Source organism: Buteo buteo, chromosome Z (genome assembly GCF_964188355.1).
Source record: "Buteo buteo chromosome Z, bButBut1.hap1.1, whole genome shotgun sequence".
Classification (NCBI taxonomy): domain Eukaryota; kingdom Metazoa; phylum Chordata; class Aves; order Accipitriformes; family Accipitridae; genus Buteo; species Buteo buteo.
In genome coordinates, this window is record NC_134204.1 from 25504978 (window position 1) to 25524300 (window position 19323).

A 19323-nucleotide genomic window follows, 5' to 3' on the forward strand; every position below is an offset into this window, starting at 1 on the left:
CTGCCATTTTCAGTTCTTACTAAATTTGCAAATGCTTTCTTGTTTCCTGTCTCATACAGCTGATGCTGAAGACCACATTGAAAAAAGGGGAGGCCAGACTGTGATTTATGATGAGAAGAAAAGCACGGTGTACAGTTACGCCTACTTCCACTTTGTTTTCTTCTTGGCTTCGCTCTACGTGATGATGACAGTAACTCATTGGTTCCAGTAAGTGTATTTCTTTAAAGCTGAGTAATGTCTCTGCATTGAGAGGGGAGATGTGAATGGGAACTTCTGCCATTAGTGTGTCTTCTCTCCTTAAGTAAGAAGCTGGAAGAGATGTTACAAGTCCTTCCCGGGTGATTCTTGAGCAAGATCTTGCTCTACAAAGGGCTGCTGTCCCCTGCTTCATGTCTGGGTTAACCTAGTTGAAGTCTGTGGCCCACTTGGAAAAACAGAGGATACTGCAGTCAGAGATATGAATAGTGAGTTTATTGCCTTTTTTTTTTTTTTTTTCCTTAACAGTTATGAAAGTGCTCAGATTGAAAAATTCTTCACCGGAACCTGGTCCATCTTCTGGATTAAGATGGTCTCCTGTTGGGTTTGTGTCTGTCTGTATTTATGGACTCTCATTGCTCCACTCTGTTGCCCAACCAGAGGGTTCTCAGTGTGAACACTCAGAAGATCCTTCCATGTTTTTATCTTTTTTTTTTTTTTTTTTTTTTGTTACAAATAAAGTACAACAGTCATTTTGCAAGGAGGAAACACCTATTGCCCACTTATCCTAATGTACCTGTTAGTAACTTTTTAGTCAGACTAAACAAATGATTGAAGACTTTTTTACCCTTTTTTAATTGTTATGAACAAGCATTGCCCAAGGGAACAAATCTGTCCCAAAAGTTGGTAATGCTGATGTGTGGAGTGTAGGAAACACAGTAGTTGCATAAACTGGAATAAGTGAAATGCTTTTCAAATAACTGACAATCTTTCTCTGACTTCATTGGCAAGAAAAGAAAAAATCATAATGCAGATATATCTTCTTCCTTCCTGTGAATGTTGGGTATCTTCTAGCAAATATGCATTCCTTTTTATACTCTTTTATTAGCTGTTTCTTTTACAGTTTGCAGTGATGATTTGGACTGCTGTTTTGTACAGCATGTAATTCTTGTAAGTAGTATACAGATATTTTCTTCCGAAAACATAACTAATTACTTCTGTAGAAATAGAGAATATGTAAGAATTCAACTGCCAAAGCATCTACTAAAAATTGTTTATCTAAATATTAAATATATTAAGTTATTGTATACCTAGATTAAGAAAGGAATGTACCAATGATAATAGAGTATTTATTCTGTTATAACTTTAAAAGGCACCTGAATATTTTATGCAATTCAGATCTGGTCTGATTGTTAACAGAAGGGGATTTCTACACAAAAATTCTTAAACTCTGAATTTTGTCTACCTTTGCTTTGCCAGCTCGCTTAAACTGCAAGTTGTGTGTACTGCACAGGGATTCAAGATACGGTACATTCTTTATTCAGAATGTTTGCTGTTGAGAAAATGCTAATTACAGGAGCACTGCCAGTTGCTGTTAAATTTAAAAGTGGAGTGCTCATATACTTTTCTACCCTGCTGTTTCAGCTTGTGTCTAAAGATCTCCCAGGATCTTCAGTTCTGTTTCCATGACTAATTTTATAATATTTTAAATGCATTGATGGTCAGAAAATGACTATAGTGTGTCATCTTCCTTTTCTGCCTGTGTGTTGGTTGGAAAGTATTCTTTCTAACTGCTATATTTTTATACTCGTCTGTTGATGTTAGTTTTGCTGTTGGGATGGGACTTAGCCAATCAATCCATTAATGGAGACTAAACTTCTTTTGGAGAACTCCTATTCCAAGCAGTGGGGTAAGCAGTCAGAAAAACAAAACCAGAACAAATGTAACAGCAGCTGCCTTAGTACAAATGACTAACTTGACAATGTTAAATCCTACCATGTAATTTTTATTGGCTTTAAGCAGATGATTTGGTGGTAGAACAACAGCTCAGATGCCGTAAATGCTAAATAAGGTTGAACCCACTATAGCTATCTACATTCCAGTGGGATGAATTAATGACATACGCTAGTCCCAGAGGTTTTGTCTTCTCTCTCTCTCTATATATACACATATAATGTGAAGTATGGAGGATATAAACAAAATCAACTGATTTAGCAGTGCTCTTTTTGAAATATGATTGAGCCTTAAATCTTCACCCATTCTTTCTGCAAAACAAAGAAAAGCACAAGATAATGGCCAATGAGATGGCCAAAATATTTGCATGCCTTATTTGTTCTACTGCAATATTGATGGCTAATGCACACCTGGTGAGTAATCCTAATGTAACAGATCTCAGTTCTGCTCTTGTTTTCATTACCACTTTAGCTGTCTTGTTGCTATGGTATCCTAGGGCTTCTGTCCTGCTTGGAGTTTGCTAGGGATGTGATCTTCCCAACCCCCTGCACTCTTAGGAAATATACAGGACTGCAGTCCTGTATAGTTACACCACCTATCCCAGTGATTCGAAGCCTCAAAGTACATCTGTCATGAGATCTGAGGGAAGGAGGAGTCTGTCCAGAGGTGACTCTCTTGCTGCTCTTCTTCTTGTTTGCGCCTCGGGGGAAAAAAAGCAGTTGAAGCTTAGCTTTGACATTGAGTTAGAAAACCAACAAATAGCTCTGGAGAGGGGGGCATGTTTTTTTCGTTTGCTTCTGCTGGGAGGTTCTGACCTCACCAAGAGCTCTGCTGGCATGGGGGCCCATCAGTATGTCTCTGCCTGCGTTTGGAGTCCAGCCACGCAGATCCTTCTGCAGTTGAAAAAGGCCTTTTTTAATGCATTCACAATCTAGATGCCTTTATCTGTCCCATCTCTAAGATAAGAGCTTATGGGCTGTGCAGTGATGACTAACAGTTGTCCCACCTAACTCATAGCAGCTATTCTGACAAACAGTCTTGATCCAGTGCTAGAGCTGTGAGCTGCAGCTGAGATAGTCCAGGCTCTAGCTCCTCCCTTGGCAAATGCTGTTCCCTAAAGTATAGAGGCTCGCAGGAGTTGCCTTCTGGTGCTGTATGTGTTGTTCTATGAGAAACCAAGCTTTTTTTTTTTTTTAAATTAGCTATGTTTTTTATAACAGAACAATCTGGGCAAGGAGCTCTACAGAAGGCAGCATGCATTATGTCAAGTTATAGGGCAGAGAATGGTAACTGTTCTCTGGTTCTGGTAGCAGGCATCCCAGTGACAAATGTGGATGATCTTAATACATATCTTGGCCAATGGATGTTCTTCTTTGTTTACGAAAACACTTATTTTATGTAGGCAGTATCAGCCTGCATGAGAACTTCCTGCACCTCCTTGTGCTTATTTTTTTTATAGTTTGTATTAAAGGAAATAGATTTTGCACAGAGGAAACAGGCTTGTAAGAGGAAAGTCCACAGTGAGCCCATTCTTCTTACACAGCACTTGCCTCACTTAGTTGCTCCTTCATCCTTCCCTTCCACCAACTATTGACCTTAAGCATCTAGATCTGCGGGTATACATAGGGTGGGGATGGGGCAGTGCTTGAATACACAGCTTTGTCTGCTTCTGAGCAAATGTATGGGAAAAGACCCCAAAAATAACTTTTGAGGACCTGTGTGTCCATGCTGTGGCTCCAGATCTAGCTATGGATCTCCAGGCCTTTCAAAGGAATCAGTAACTGGTAGCACCTGGGTGTACAAAGTTTCTAGTTCCTCGGTGAGGCATGGCTTCCTGCTGGCCAGGCAAATGTTACAGCCTTAGCATTCACTGTAAAATCTGTACTGTGAACTTCCATGTGCAACTACTTATCAAAATCCTTGGCTAGGGTCAAGGATTGAAATGCCCAGTTCATAGATTCCAAGTAGTTCATGCAAATGGGTTTTTTGAAACCTTTTTATGAAGTGCCTTCATACCTACTGCTGTGATAGTTAATAATTCTGGTGGCACTGGAACTGGAAAACCTGAACTGAGCCCGTGACTGGGTGATGCTGCCTTGTACGTTACAGCAGTGTGTACAAGACACACCCAGACCCACAGTGCATGTGGAAGACCAAATAATCTGTGCTTGACAAACCTGGGGATGAGACTGATTCAGATATTCCTGTGCAGTGGAAGATGAACTGGGAAAACTTACAAATAGCCTGATGATTTTGTAAATAAATGAGTAGTTGTTGCTTACATTTAAATTCAAACCGTAAACAGTTAACTTTCTCTCCCCATACCCGAAAGTGCAGGTAACTGCTCTGCTTGAGGCAGTTAGCTGTGCAGTGTCTGTCCTGCCTTGTGCCACGATTGTTCATTGAATTTGTTCCCAGGCATAAGTGAGCGGTGCAGCATTTCTGGCTCCTAATATTTTTGGGTTGTGTGAAGTGAGGAAGCTGTTGTTACAAAGACAGGAAGGCTGGAGAACATGTCCTGTACTAAGTTTCCTCTAGTTAAACTTGAATTTGATCTAATATTATCATTTAATGGACTCTTGGAGGAACAGACCGTGTTGGAAGAAGTTAGTTCTGCTGGGAAGGTGAAACAATTTTATTGGTGTTCTCCTACTTTTTCAAATTTGCTATCATAAGAAAGGTTATTTGGAACCTCACTGCTGCACTGTCATCTGAGACTGGAACAATTTTAGTTTTTCTCCTGGACACAACCAAGAGCTGCAATCGTGACTAGTTCTTGTTTGGACTAAAATCAGTGAGACAGACTCAGAGAGCAAGTCTCTGAATCCAAATAGCTGGACTAACAAATGAGACCATAAAACCTTACCAAGAACGTGTGGCAAGCAGATGGATATGCTTCTTTGCTTTTTACCACCTAGTTCCTCAAAGTGCGCAGGCAGCCCTTGCAGCTGGATGCTAAGTAAGGAACTCCACTGTGACTACACATCAGAGTTATTACATGTTTGTGATACTCTTAGCTTTGTATTTCAAGCATTTCCATGAGGGTCAAAAAGCTCGTACTTGCCCAGCTAATTTCGTAAATCCTGGCTGGGTTGGGCCACTTTCGTTTGAAACGGGTAATTCAGTGTTGCTGATGTATGCGTAGTCCAGAGAGAGGGCTTATCCCCTCACAGAATCGTGAACACTGCGTGTCTATTTATTTATTTATTTTGTGTTTTAGCACCTTTTTACAAATCTAGAAGCGCTTTTTGATTATAAGCTATGCACATATAACTGCTTTATCAGCCACTGGTGCAGCCATTTCTGGGCTAGAACACTGCTATTAATGAAGCAACCATTGCACTTGTGAAAAATCTATATTTTAACAGTTCTCTGGTTTTGACCAATGGATCAGGAAAATTTGGAAACTCAAGACAGTGCTGCTTGAACTTTGGCTAGCAGCCCACAGTATCCTGGGCATCTCTGAACACATTGGTAGCAAAATAATCCACTGACTGCTTTTAAAACATGCTATAAAGATTTTATGCTATAAACTGTTAGGCTTTTCTCCTAAACAAGTTGATGAAGCAAAATACCACGAGACTGTACCTGTGTGGCTAGATGAACAAGATTATCTGCAGCTAAAATTTTGCTCTCATCTTTCCTTCTGGGCTTTAGAAGCAATGTCTTTTGCTTGCGGGCTGTATCTCCTCATTTTATTTGCCTGTTTCTCCTTGGATTTGTTTTTTTGAAGGCATTGTAAACCTTCTTCACTCCCATTCTGCTTCTTGTCAAGTGGGATGGCTTTGGTGCTAGAAACTAGCAAAGACTTCTTTGCCAGCTGTTGTTGATCCTTTCCTTTTTATAGCAGGACAACCTGCAGTGTTGAAGCAAAGTCAAGGATCACAGTTTATTATATGGATCAGTTTTCCTCTGTGAAAACTGCTTCTTTGTTTTCTGAAGTGGCCTACAAGTTCTCGTGGGAGGAAAACACATAATCAGTGCCATGACATTTTACTTCGTGTTTTCAATTTTGTGAACAGTAGCTTGAACTGAGTGTTTCACGTGACCGTACAAGAGGAATGCCAGGGGTCAAGCGCTTTAGAAAGCTTTGGCTTTTTGTGCTTGTAACAGGCTGCATAGCTTGGGAACTGGTATGTCTCTGCATTTTCAACATCCTGATGGCAGAATGCCCAAGTGCCCCAGGATGGGAATACAGGCACACTGTGCAGGGTTTGAAGTAGAAACTTTGGGAGACTGGCATGACGTCTGCTTTCTAATGCCGAAAGAAACTCTGTAGGTTTCAAGCAGGCATTAAATCCAGGGTTTTTTTGTTTGTTTGTTTTTCTCAAACCTGGTTTCAACTTATTCCACACCTGTTCAATAATGTGATTTTTAAAACGTTGGAATTTATTTCAGATATAAGCCATGCTGGCTTCCCCTCATTTGCCAGTCTCTGACAGCTTCCAGTGCCATAGCATACAGCCATTTGCACAGACTTCTTCAGAACCACAGTTGTCAGCTTTGAAACCGCTCCAGCAGCTTAAAGCTTCCAGGGCTTTTGCTCACCAGAGCTGCGGGGTAAAACACTGCACTTTTGCCAAAGAAGCCTCAGTGAGAAGCCAAGAAGAATTTTGGAAAGCTGTGGGGAAATAGTGTCTCATTACTCATAACGTAGCTTTATTTTTCCTCTTACTGATACATGTCCAGGTGCTTAGGTGTCATTGGACATCCATGCAAACTTAAAGTGAGGAGAACTAACTCTCAGAGAAAATTGTTCAACTTGTCATATACAAGCTGAGAAAATATTTACTAGGAACATATGGGTTCACTGTCTACTTTTTGTTTACCACCAGTGAGTGGTGTTCAGTCTCATATATACAATGTTTGAAAACTGGATGCAAAGTAGTCAAAATGTAAACACTTTTTCTTAATGGTGAGGGGTTTTTAATTAGTCTTTTTCAAGGTTCTGAATATCTCAAGGGAACTTTTGGTGTGTATGTGTGGTTCTATTTTATTATGCTGTAGCCCAGTGAAGTGGAGGTTTGCTAGTTTATTTAACATTTTTGCGAGTGTTGTGATCTGTAGTAACTGTAACACTTTGACTTTTAAGGATTGGTAAAGATTTCAGAATTGTTAAGATCTCAATTTTAAAATAGTCAACAGCTTTGCCTTTTTAAAGCACGTTAATGGTTTTTATGGACACTTCCTTTTGTATACTGAGTGATTGTATTGTTATAGATTCAATGTTTAATGGACCAATAAAGTTTTTCTTACATTTGAAATTAATTGTTGTGATATATAAAAGTTGAAAAGTCAACTCATTCTAGAGATACTGTAAAAATATACGAATATATGAGCTAAGCAGTTACAGAGCCAGTAAAAGTAAATTGGTTGATCTTTTTGGTTCACTACATTTAGATGTTGTTTAACAAAAAAAATGTTGGCCTATGGAGTATTACATGGATTCGCTGTCTATGTTATTTTTGTATTCCTCCAGAGTGTGATCTCAGAAGATGGCAGATTGCAGAGATTTGTCCATGGCTTCTGCTGTGTACAGTCCAGCTCTCTGAGATGTGTCAGATCCTCTGATGGTGCAAACAAAATATTTTCCAGGCCAAGTATAGCACTGAAGCCCATGCAGTTGTTTGAAACAAGGATCTCTGATCTTTTTTTTCTCACTTGCCCAGATGGTGGGGTGGGCAGCTGCTGAATTTGACACCTAGATCTGCACCAGGGAAGGTTCTGCATCTCCATGGGTCCTGTTCTCTTGCTTCTCACTGTCCACGTTCGGGCTGTTGTGGAGTCCTGCTGCAGCCCACCTGGTGGCACAGGCTGCACCTGTGCCGCGGAGCTGACCGGACCCACACCAGGACACAGGTTCCTTGTGGTTACGAGAAACTGGTGACCAAGTTTCAAAGGGTCGAATGGCGGCTGCCATTCTCCGTGCAGCTCTGGTGCATGAGAGAGTTCTGATGCACGCTGCTGGGAGGGTACGCGTTTTTGCCAACGTCCAAGGCAGAGAATGGTTCTCAAGTGGTGCCAATGGTCTGCGAGAGCCGACCGCCTTTGCTCAGCAGCCTCCCCCCTGTCTGCTGACCCCTGCCTTCACCCCACCCTGCAGCATCCTGGCAGGATGTTCTCTTCTGGCATTTCAAACCAGGAGATGGTCTTTAGGGAACAGAAGCGTTTGAAGTGTGTTTGTTGTGGCCTTGATAGCACACAGGAAAGGGTTAACCTTTGGTGAGACATTAGACCCTGGTACAGGAGCCCCAGGACTCTGAACTCCAAAGTAGTTGCAGCTGCTGCTCCAGCTGAGTGCAAGCCCTGCTGTGCAGGCGGTGGGGGCAAGAGCGAGCTACATGTTTGATTTTAAAGATGTGTGACTGCAGCATCTTTGCTTGCCAGAAGCCACACATGGAGCTATGCCTGCGTTGCACAACAGTCCAGAAAGAAGTGGTGGTGCAAGAGGAGCTTGTTCAAAGGCCTACACAGGGCGACTGCACAGTCTCTGATGGGAATGCAAGGGGCGGGAGGTTTCCCAAGCCCAGACTATGACCTTTGGGCAAATCTTTGCAACAGCTGGACTTGCTGTTCCTGAACTTGCAGGCTACCCAGCAGTTGGTGTGTCAACACTACAGACATAGTGAGCTCTGGCAGCCCGTTGTAAGCTCCCAACAGCACCTTCTGAAACAAAAGTTCTTGCTGGCTGAGCTGTGACTGGTTTCTGTGGCTACCAGTTGAGCCAGCCAGTATGTTTTCTGTCAGGGAAGGCCAGAAGCTCATAGCTTTATGCAATTACCTTTGACAGCGCTAGAGCCAGAGCCAGAATTTCATCTTACAGCCTGCGGTGGCATAGAGAGCGTGGAAATGGGCAAGCTCGAAGGTGGCAAACTGGTGTGGCAAGCAGCCAGGGTGCTCCCTCCCAGCCGCTGTGGCGGGAGGAGAGCCTCTGGCCGCGGGCAGGAGGGCTGGGCGGAGGTTCAGGGCTGGCAGGGTTCGGGGACCAGCTGCGGTCATGTTTTGGGATGGACCTGATGTGTGCTGCAATGCTTTGACCAGCATGTGCCGCAGGCAGGTCAGGGTGGGCCAGGCCTGTCTCATCCACTGTGAGGAGACCGCTTGGGCAAAATGTATGTACTGCCGGCCCCGGCCGTGGTGTGCCCTGGCGGGGGGGCATAGTACAAGCAACTGCCTTCTGCCTGGATTGCACCCAAACCATTCAGAGAGGATTTCTGGCTGGAGAAGGGGCTCCGTCCAGTGAAATGCAAGTGCATGATAAGGACAATGTAAATTTGCTTTTTGGTCTGTGTTCTTGTTCATGAATGATACTGCAGTTTCAGCCTGTGTTCAGCTAGAAGATGATGGGTATTTTTCACACCTTTTAAGCATAGTTTGATAATGACCTCTGTGTTGCTCTGAAGTAGCCTTTCAGTCCTCTGTTGAAAATCTGGTGGGTGAAGTTATGTTTAGTGAAGCCAAGGGGAAAGGAGAACTGGAACTGGAGGATCTTTCATGATGAAGCACCGTGCCAGAGGAATACTCCTGTGTCGTGCTCTTTGCCGTGGGACTCTGGAATCATAGGACAGGTCCCAGGGCCGTGCTGCTCCCAGAAGCCTTGGCAGTGGTGGACAAGCCTGCGGTGAAAACTCTTCCCATACCCCAAGCCTTCGATAGCACCATAAACCTTAAGGGTATTTTTATTGTACTGAGAACAGGAAACTTTTTCTTTTTTTTTTTTTTTTTTTTACTCTCAACTGATACTTTAACTCAGCATTTCCCCTGTATTCTTGTGCTGGGAAAAAGCCATGGCTGTCCATCCATTTTCTCAGAGCTACTTCTGATTTTTAAAACCCTCACTGTATTCGCCTGCTGTGTATTTCCTCCCTCCTCCTCCTCCTCCCCCCAGGCTGAAGTACTGTTTGCCATTGTCCTTTTTATTCTCCTATAGGCTGCAATATCCTTCCCTTCACCTGTCTGTGGAGCTTGTCCTCCCTTCCTTTCCTAGCTCCATTTTGAAAATACTGCACTAGAAATGCACACAGTATCCAACACCTTTCTATACTTTAAATTATAGGGTACATTGTGATACAGTTTTTTTGGCTTTTTGTTCTCCAGTCCTTTCCTAATGGTTACTAACACTTAATGCAGTGGTTTGAGTTTTTAGCTTGGTGACATTTTTGTAAGACTGTAGTACCTGCTGAGATAGCTAGCTTGGCTCTGAGTGGGAACAGCAGATGAAAGCCTGGCTTTGTGTATGTGAAAATTAGGATTATTTTCTCTCCATAGGTGATTCTGCATTTATCTTCATATGTCTTTTTTGTTGTAGTCACATGCAAGTCATAAGATGTGACTACAATGCCCTGCAGTCAGCATTTATGCTTTTACAGGATGTGGTATTGTTACTCATAGTTTTCTGGCAGTAGGAGGGTAGGGAGGTCTAACAGAGTTCTTAGAGGAGGTCTGCCAAAGTCCAAAGGAGTTAAACTGCCCTGAAGGAGATATAAAACTTTTTCCTAGCAGGACTAGAAAGGTACTAAGAAGCCCTTGGCTTGGCCAGACAGTTCCCAACCACTTCATGCTGAGATGCAACCTGTTGGTTTTGACACATTGCAGATGATAGGCAGAACCGTGCTTTCATCCCCAACCTGTTTAATATAGAATCTGAAATGGCAATAGATTCAAACTTCTCCTGAGAATGGTTTAAGCCAGTGTCACTCTATTACATGCTGTTCCCTAAATTTTAGGGCAAATCTGAAAACAAGTGAAGCCCCACTCTATTTTGTCTCCTTTTTATTTTCACTTTTATACAAAAAAAAAGTTGTGACAGTCACATCAATGAGAACAAGCTGCGGTGTGCACTCTTAAAACAACAGTCATATAAGGATTTAAAATACATTGTTTTATTGTTTGCAATAGCAATGTTAGTTTGCTTTTCCTTCTTAAATATCACCAACGCCAAATTGCTGAGCTTGAAATTCTTGAAAGTCCTCTGGGATGGTGTCTGAAAACAGGAAAACATGCAAAAGTTTAGTCTCTGACAAAATCAAGGAGCACTGAAATTAATGTTACCCACTTACTTTTTTTTTTTTTTTTTTTAGGTAATATGCCTTCTCTTTTGTTTACACATTAAGAATGAACAGGGAATGTTTTCAGTTTTAGCTGTACACCACTGAGAAGCACAGAGCGGCTAACAAGACAGTGAGTGCTACAGTGCCAGCCCATAATGGAGTACTATCAGTCTTCAACTTACATTTCCACCTGAAAACTTTGTGGCTTCCACTCTTACATTTTTTATTAATAGGTACTGACCAGAAAGGCAGAAAAAGTGGATGTCTTGCTCTGCACCCCAGACATGTTCGTAGTGTCAGCATCTCTATTTTTCATGTATCCTAATTCAGCTTCCCTGTGACAGTTCCCCACGCCACAAGAAGGGACAGAAACATTATTCCAAGGACCAATAGCAACTGGTAGAAAAACTCCAAAGTTGGTGAAGGGAGCTGGAGATGGGTCAATGTCATAAAAGTAACTACAGTTCTGTTTGAAGCATTGAGTTTGCAGTGTGCCTTTGCCAGATCCCAGAACATTTTGAGTGCCACAGAGCTAACCTGCAGGCAAAGCTAAAGTTGTAGCCAAAGATGGAGCCATAGCAATGATGCTCAACTGCATGACTTCACCTTTACTCTGGTTATTTCCACCCTGATGCAGGATAGGTAACTCCAAACTCAAAAAAGGATGTAACTATATAAATACACACAATGTAGAAAAAAAAAGAGGCAAGTCCTTTGCTTTTTGCTGATCACTTCTTTTTTTTTGAGGGTTGAAAATTCTTTTTAAGCTTTTTCTGCAAATGTAGGAATTTGTCTGAAATGAAAGCAGGAATATCTGGGGACTCCGAGACTTCTTCGAGTGGGTTTCATTGACTTGCTGCAGCACCTGCAGCAAAGCCACTGCCTTGGTCACTGCCAGGAAAGTATCTGTGACTTCAGTGGCAGCTTTGAAACATGTTTTCTGGGAAGCAACATACTGTTTGAGACTCTTACCAAGTAATTTTTAATTGTAAGCAGCACTGCCTAGAAGTTCCTCTGTTTAACCATGACCTCCAAGCACCAGCCTAGGTGTACTGAGAGTCCAAGAGCCAGAGTCCATCGCTAGAACAAGCTACAGAGCCAGGGTCTGGCTGTGCAGTGGTATCTGCTGCAGACCTGGGCTGGGCTTCTTGGATCCACAGAAAGCACACAAGGAAACTATTCCAGCTTGGCTGGTAACCTATTTCCTGAGGCTGCCTTGGTTGGGTCAAGGTTGATGCTGAGAGGAGGGGGGCAGCCCCTCCAATTCCACTTCAAGCTAGCTGAACTGCTGCCAGGGCAGAAATACCCTGACATGACCAGCTTCTGTGTGAGTAATCAAGGTTTGAGTTATTCCATATAGTGGGAGATCAGGGCTAAGCTGCGAGGCTCCTACCCTGAGGAGCAAGCCAGCACACTCCCATAGAGTCTGAGAAGGATTCCTCCAATGGAGGAAGGGCATCTGATGATCTTGTCCTGCCACAGACAGGAGCAACCAGCAAGTGCACGAGTGACACTGACAGCTGGTGACTGATCCCACTGGCTCTCCGGGTTTATTTCACCTTGTATTCAGAGCTTCAGGCATCCTACATACATGATGGCCTCAGTATATTGCGCATGTACAGCTCTCATGGTTGGTTGGTTTTAAATAACGCTTCTAATTCTCTGATGACAGCTATACTACTTAGTTGGCACAATCTCTGCAGCAGAGTGACTGCTCTGGGAGGAGTGGTTGTGAGGTGTTAGTTCCGTCTGGCTGGGCTGCAGTGTGCTGCTGGTGTCGGGGGAGGCGTTTCACAGCTGTGAATAACTTGTAAATGGAAAGCAAAGGAAAGGATGCAAAATGGCTTAATCCAACAGCCACACTACCAGTTCTTCATGGTCATTTGCTAGTTGTTAGCTAAAATGACATAAGAGCAGCATTACCATTGCAGCGATATTTCAGGTTGGACCAAATAATGTTTTCCTGAGAGAAGCAGAAAACTCCAAGCCGTCCTCCACGCATCGTGGTGTCTATAGTTACACCGGAGTCTGCCACTAGGTCAGAGCCTTCATAAAATCTTGCCCTTAATGAAAGCAAACAGAAGCTCTGTTAGGTCTTTTCCAAGGCTGCAACATTCATAGAAGTATTTTCATTATTCATGGTGACCCAAGCCTTCGACGCGCTATCCTCCCATCTAGCCCAGGCGAGAAAAAGCAGTTAAGATAGCTCCTCGGTAGGCTGGGGACTGGAGCAATGCTGCATGCTGGCAAGAGCTGGGCAGGGAGAGCGTTTGGTGGTTGTTGGTTTTTTACACAGCCAACAAAAGACTTGGAATATTTTTCTCCTGTAGTTAGTCAGGCTGAGAGCTTTAACTCTTGAAAAGTTCCACAGTCAATAGTTACAGGAGAAAGGGAGAACCAGATTAGATCGGTTGAGGAAGGCCAGATGGTATTGCCTCACACAGTTTGAAGCTAAACTTTTTCCATTTTTTTTAAAATAGGCAAAGTTTCAAACAAACCATTTGGAATCTTAAACTTGACTGTGAGATTTCTTTAAAAATGTGAATATGATTAATTCCAGGAACAGTTTTGATGATCTGGCATCTTCTTGTTAGAAAACCCATCGGCAAATTCCCAAATAGCTCTGGGAACAGCTGCACCCCGCCAGCTCCGCAGTGTGTGCCCTGTACGGAGGGCTTGAGCGGGACCATGCTGGAGCCAACTGAGCTGTTGCAGCACTGTCTACACCAGGTGCTCAGCCTCAGGGGTACTGGGTAAACGACTTAAGAGGGTGACAAGCCTGGAGGGCCCTGTTTTGGATGAGGACACTGCTGGTCTGACATGCAAGAAAATAGCGAGTGGTGAAGGGAAAGAAAGTTCCTGTGTCTTTTCATAAAATAAGAAAAAAAAAATTCGTGTTACATTCCTGAGTTTATTTCCTGATTTGCTGAGGCAGTTCAAAAGTATCTGTACAATGAATAGAACTTGTTGTCTTTCAAATTTCCGTGGGAGAGGCTGGCTCAAGTGACTTTTTCCTAGGCTTCCTTGAAGCCTCAGAAAACCTTTGCTAAACACATTATGGTCTATGGCATCTCGCCTAAACAGACCATAGTGAGATGTGGACAGAGAGCTGGCAGAGGTTCGCCTTAAGCCTGGCTGCCTTTAGTTTTTAAAGGATTGTGTGACAGTGACTTTGCTACCTTTCCCAGTTGCAGGGGGCATTAATTAGGCTGGCTCAAGAGACTGGAACCACAGGCAGATGTTTGCTTGTGAAGCAGCTTCACAAACAGCTTGGTCTAAAAAATGTTGCCACCCAAGATCTATTCACTGCTTCCCTGTGGCTGGGACACAATAATTGACATTATAAATGTTCTTAATCCATTTTAGCATAAAGTCAAACGTGCGCACTCCGATTACCACTGAGGATGGTGCTTTGCACCAGGGAAGTAGAATAATTATACCATCAAGTTACTGCATCTCAGCTGCAGGGTGGTGATTTTTTGAAGAACAACTGACTCTACCTGTATTTCTGTTCTATTGTAAGGTTGCAAAACCTGAGCTGATGGTGCCAGAGCAGTTTATTTTTTGCATTTTAACATCAACCATGATCTACAAGTATAATTCCTGCTGATCTGGATGTTGCGGAGTGAAACGTTTCCTCCTGAATGGTGAATTATTTTTTTTTTAAAATAACTTTTTTTTCCCCCAAATAACAAAATAAGAATAGATAACATACATTACATAGCTTTGACAAACTTTCGGAATATATGCTGTGTAATCTCAAATCTATCACGTCAGGATAATCACTGATCTTATGATCTCAACCTTTAAGTGGGCAACTTTTATTAATTCTGTTATCCCAGAACATGTAAATATGTAAATATCACAATTCCAGCAAAAAATATTATAAAAGATCAAAATTAATTAATTTTGAAATGCATTGTTTTTCAGATCAGTGGCCAGTAGTAGCTTGGAAAACAAGGTATTAAAGCCAGAAAAGTTTTTGTTAAGGTAGGGCACAGTTACAACAGCCAGATGGTAGAAAACCTCAGTTACAAACAGGCTTAGCTTGGAATTGTCTTTCCTAGGAAAAGAACTGCAGGCTGAATTTCAAAAGTCTAACCTGTTATAAGGCTTCATCAGTGCAAAGTCCAGACAGACTACGAATTCTTAGGTTATCATCTGAATTAGGTGTTGAGAAACAACAGTTTAGGCAGACATGTATCTGCACTCTACCTATCCTTTCCTCTCTTACCTGATATAACCGATCTGGGGTCTGTGCTGCAAGAACCAGCGGTAGGAGACTTTGTCTTTCCACCCTACATTTCGGGGGTCCTTCCACAACAGCCTGACCTGATCACTGGTGTCCCCTGTGTGCCAGAGGGAGTTGCGGAGGTGCTCGCCAGGGCCTGTCTTGGATTTCACAGCCTGCAGAAATACAATTTTCCAATGCTGACCACAGAGAAATGTTACTTTCAGGAGCTCTAAGTCTTTTTGTAGTGGAGAGCAGGACTGCAGAAGCACCCTCCCTCCTGCTCACAAGCCCCTAGCTTCTCTTGCATAACTGCAGCCACTGCTTACATGGAGAAGCAGCTGAGTACCTGAACCAAGGAGAAGGGAAGCAGTTTGACCAATTACAGTCAGAGCACAATGACAGCAGAGACTAAACACTCCAGCTGATGAGCAGGGGCAAGACTGGAGATGAAGGTCCTTAAAAAATGGTGCTATTGAAAGGGCTGTGTGGCAGCCACCTGACTTGTAAGTTTTGACACCTGTTGCGGGGAGAGAACAGCAGTAACATGCAGTGCAATGGCTTGGCCAACGCACGGCATGACGGCTTAGCCCATGGCGGTCAGATGGCAGGATGGCATGGCCAACAGATGGCAGGATGGTGTAGCCAGGCTGTGGTGACCACTGTGTCCCCAGCTAGGAGCCACGACCAGTACCTTTAGCTGAATGCCAGGCTCTGCAACAGCTCTGAAGGGAGTCGCTTGCCAGTATGTCTGTTCAGTCTGTTTCCACATTACCACATAAAAGCTAGAGCTGTCTTGATAACCAAAAATAAAGCCAGCGTAGTCGTCATCTGTCACCGTGTTCACATGAAAAGTGCCCTCAAAGTCAACGCCATTAAAAGCTGTGTAACCTGAGGATACACAGAGGTTAAAAACAAGTCTGCAGAAAATGCGTTCACATGCTCTAAGTTTTCTGCTGTAAAATGTCAATCTCGGAAGTGGGTACATACCAACAGCAAGGCCAGGATCGCTGTTCATAGTCTGCACAATTTCCATGCCCTGTAAGAATAAATTCAGGGTGGTTAGTGTGTGTGACAAGCTGGGTTGGCTAAGCCTGGCAGCCTCTTCTGGTCTCCTTCTAGCACCCCTCCACCCATCTCCTCCATTTGCTCACAACCTGTCTCTAACACTTGTAGCTCTGAATTAAAATGAGAACTATAATCAAATACTAATGTTTCAGCTGCTTGTGTGCCCTGAGTCAGGAAGGATTTTTCTTTTCCCATTGCAGAACTGGCCATACTGGTACTCTGATACTTTCTTTCCCTACCCCAATCTTCTGGAAATCACTGAACCTGGCGAGAATTGGAGAAGGGACTGGGGCAGAGAGATTAAAAGAGGGCTGAAGGCAGGAAGAGAGCTTTTCCTAGGCTTAGCTCATACAGTTTGATCATGGAGTTCAGGATTAAACTGCCTGCCAGGACTGGGTGAAGGAAGGCAGAGCTGGCTCCGCAGAGATGGTGGCCATGGGAATAAATTGCACATTCCTTGTCACTCAGAACACATTAGCCTCTTGAAGGCTAAAATTTGTTAGTGTAAATAACAGTTATTGGACTCCATCTAGGAGTAAATGCTCTGCTACACAGCACGTCAGACTTTCAAATTCTGGGAAGGATTCATGAAATGGTTTCCTACAGAAATATTTCAATAGGATGACACAAAAGTCTTGTGTTTGCCTTCTCGGCAGCAGTGAAATCAACTCAGAACAAGCTGACCAGCCTGCAGTTATTTTAGCTTACTGGGAGCATCCAGCTTCAAAGCTATCATATGCTGAAAGAAAGTTCCTTCATTATAACTCATGTAAAATAGGCAACCAACCAACAGCTTCCACTTTTCACTTGTTTGTCAGAGGTCCAGCAATTACAGAGACAGTTTTACTGTGGTTTTCAAATTACCTTTCTCAGACAGGTAAGAAAAACCAGATATATTTTTACCTGGTTCAGAACGACCCAGTTCGGATCAATCTGTGCATCTCCCTCTGGGTCCAGCACCACTGTCTGATAGGCCCTGAAGTCTGTCAAGGTGATCTCTGCATTCTCAGGGCACACATCAATCCGATCAATCACTGTATCCTGGTCAAAATCAGACTCACAGATGTCACCGACTCCATCGCCTGAATGCATTGGAGAAATGAAAGCAGATTTATGGTGCAGCAAGTAGCCACATCTCGCTGAGCCACTGGATCAGGGTGTCCGAGAAGCAGGTGGAGTCCCAGCCCCCATGGCCACAGTGCCCGGGGAGGGGACCTGAGGACCTCTGCCTTGGCCAAAAGGTCCCTGTGTGTTGGGGCCCCTCCTGGGATGAGTGTATGCACACATGGTGACTGTGTCAGATCCTGGTGCACATGTGCAATGCCTGGGGAAAGGTGTAGTCCCTAAGTACCGAAATGGCTCCTGAAGGCCCATCTTACCATTATCATCTTCCTGCCCTGGGTTGGGGACCAGCCTGCAGTTGTCAGGGCCTGGGGGCAAGAGGTCAGGAATGCCGTCGTTATCATCGTCCTCGTCACACTCGTCACCCAACCCGTCCTTATCCGTGTCCAGCTGGGAGCTGTTAATGATGGTTGGACAATTGTCTGTGCTGTCCTGGTGCCCATCGCCGTCGCTACAAGCACAGAGACAAAAAGAAATGGTACGCCAGCATCAGCTCCTGCCTCTTCACGGGGGACAGCACAGGTGCCTGAGCAGGAAATGCACTAGAGGCACCCCCAGAGCTGAAATAGACCAGTGGGGCACCATGACCTGGTGTCGCTCAGGTGGCTCAACAGCGAGGAGACAAGGAACAGAGACTGTATGATAAGGTGGCAGGAAGATGAAGAGTAAGCCTGGAGCTATAAAAATACTCAGACAAGGAAAAGAAAAAGAAGCCTTACATGGAGTGGGAAAAGACACCAGAGCCCAAGATCCCAAACAACATCCACTCCTAAAGAGCATGTAAGGCACATCTGACAAGTGCAGTGTCACCAATCAGAAGGCACCCAGGAGACAGCAAGAGCTCAACAGCTGGTGTCCCTTGTCACACGTTGTCCACAAGTGTCTTGGTGCTCATGAACATGCAGGTGTGAGTGTGAATGAACATTTCTGAGAGACTCTGCATAAGCACCTGAAATCAGACTTGTTTAAAAACAAGCGCTTTCACCCTATTACGTAGCAAGTTTTGTTACATTACAGTCACACTGTGCAGCAGCGAAGTAAGAAATAGACGAAAAAGTCTCTAGCTCCCAAGTACCCCTCCAGCCCTTGGCTGCATCAGCTGGTTACAGTGAAGAGTTACCAGGAACAGGGACACAAACTATAGAAAAGGGTTTGGGAAGTTATGGGGTTATGGGGCTGCATTTTTTCTCCACGCCAACAGTTAAGTGCATCTGTGCAAAAAAATGGCCTGAAGTCAGGTGTGTTTTGGACATGCACCATAAGCAAAATGGTTGCTGGCGATAAGCAGGCATGTTTCCCCTCAGTAGCTTTTTGCCTAGCACAGGCAGAGCAGAAGTGACATGCAGCCAAATTAAGGCAGTGCTGCAGCTTATAGCTATGCATATTCCCACCTATCTCTCCCTGCTTTAGAAAGGTGCTTTAATTTTAGGTCAGAGCAACTAATGTTTGCACATTCTTGAAATAAAATGCAATGAGGACCATGCACATATATCTGTTGCAAGGTTAGCCTCAGGCAGAGCTATAGCATTTCTACCAGGAAATGCTTCATACACATTAGTTAGGTTTGAGGAGAAAAAGAAAACATGTCCTTTTTTAAAAACAGGAAAAAACCAAGGGCTTATCTACTTAAGAGTAAAACGGCTCCCAGCTGGGGATCTTGGCAACTACTGGCCCAAGACTGGGAATGCTCCCTGTGGAGGCAGGGAAGTGGGCTCCCCACACTTACTGTCCCAGACAGCAGCACCAACAGCCCTGGGGGTAGTAGACCTTTGCAGCTGTCTGCAGCTGGTGAAATGCTGTGCCAGCACAGGATTTATCACTTCCCTTTCCTCTTGCTTTAAGAGAGGAGCACAGGGGAGGACTTGCCACCCCAAAAGCTGGTTTTGCAGAGGCTGCGTTCCTCCCTGAATGCTCAGGGCGTGT

At 43.8% G+C, this 19323-nt stretch overlaps 2 protein-coding genes across 2 annotated transcripts in view; one reads left to right on the top strand and one right to left on the bottom strand.

Moving 5' to 3' along the window:
- The window catches only part of SERINC5 (serine incorporator 5), a 53506-nt gene extending 46313 nt beyond the window's left edge, over positions 1-7193 (top strand). Inside the window, exons 11-12 of the mRNA XM_075021734.1 lie at positions 60-207; positions 505-7193. Coding sequence (XP_074877835.1) covers positions 60-207; positions 505-652 — 296 coding nt within the window. The 3' untranslated portion in view covers positions 653-7193. The remainder of the gene's footprint in view (positions 1-59; positions 208-504) is intronic.
- Positions 7194-10661: 3468 nt separating this feature from the next.
- THBS4 (thrombospondin 4) overlaps positions 10662-19323 on the bottom strand; it is a 40293-nt gene continuing 31631 nt past the window's right edge. The window contains exons 16-22 of the mRNA XM_075019659.1: positions 17658-17851; positions 17182-17360; positions 16201-16249; positions 15905-16101; positions 15214-15386; positions 12903-13042; positions 10662-10912 (exon numbers count right to left, since the gene is read on the bottom strand). Of these exons, the coding sequence (XP_074875760.1) occupies positions 10851-10912; positions 12903-13042; positions 15214-15386; positions 15905-16101; positions 16201-16249; positions 17182-17360; positions 17658-17851 (994 nt within the window). The 3' untranslated portion in view covers positions 10662-10850. The remainder of the gene's footprint in view (positions 10913-12902; positions 13043-15213; positions 15387-15904; positions 16102-16200; positions 16250-17181; positions 17361-17657; positions 17852-19323) is intronic.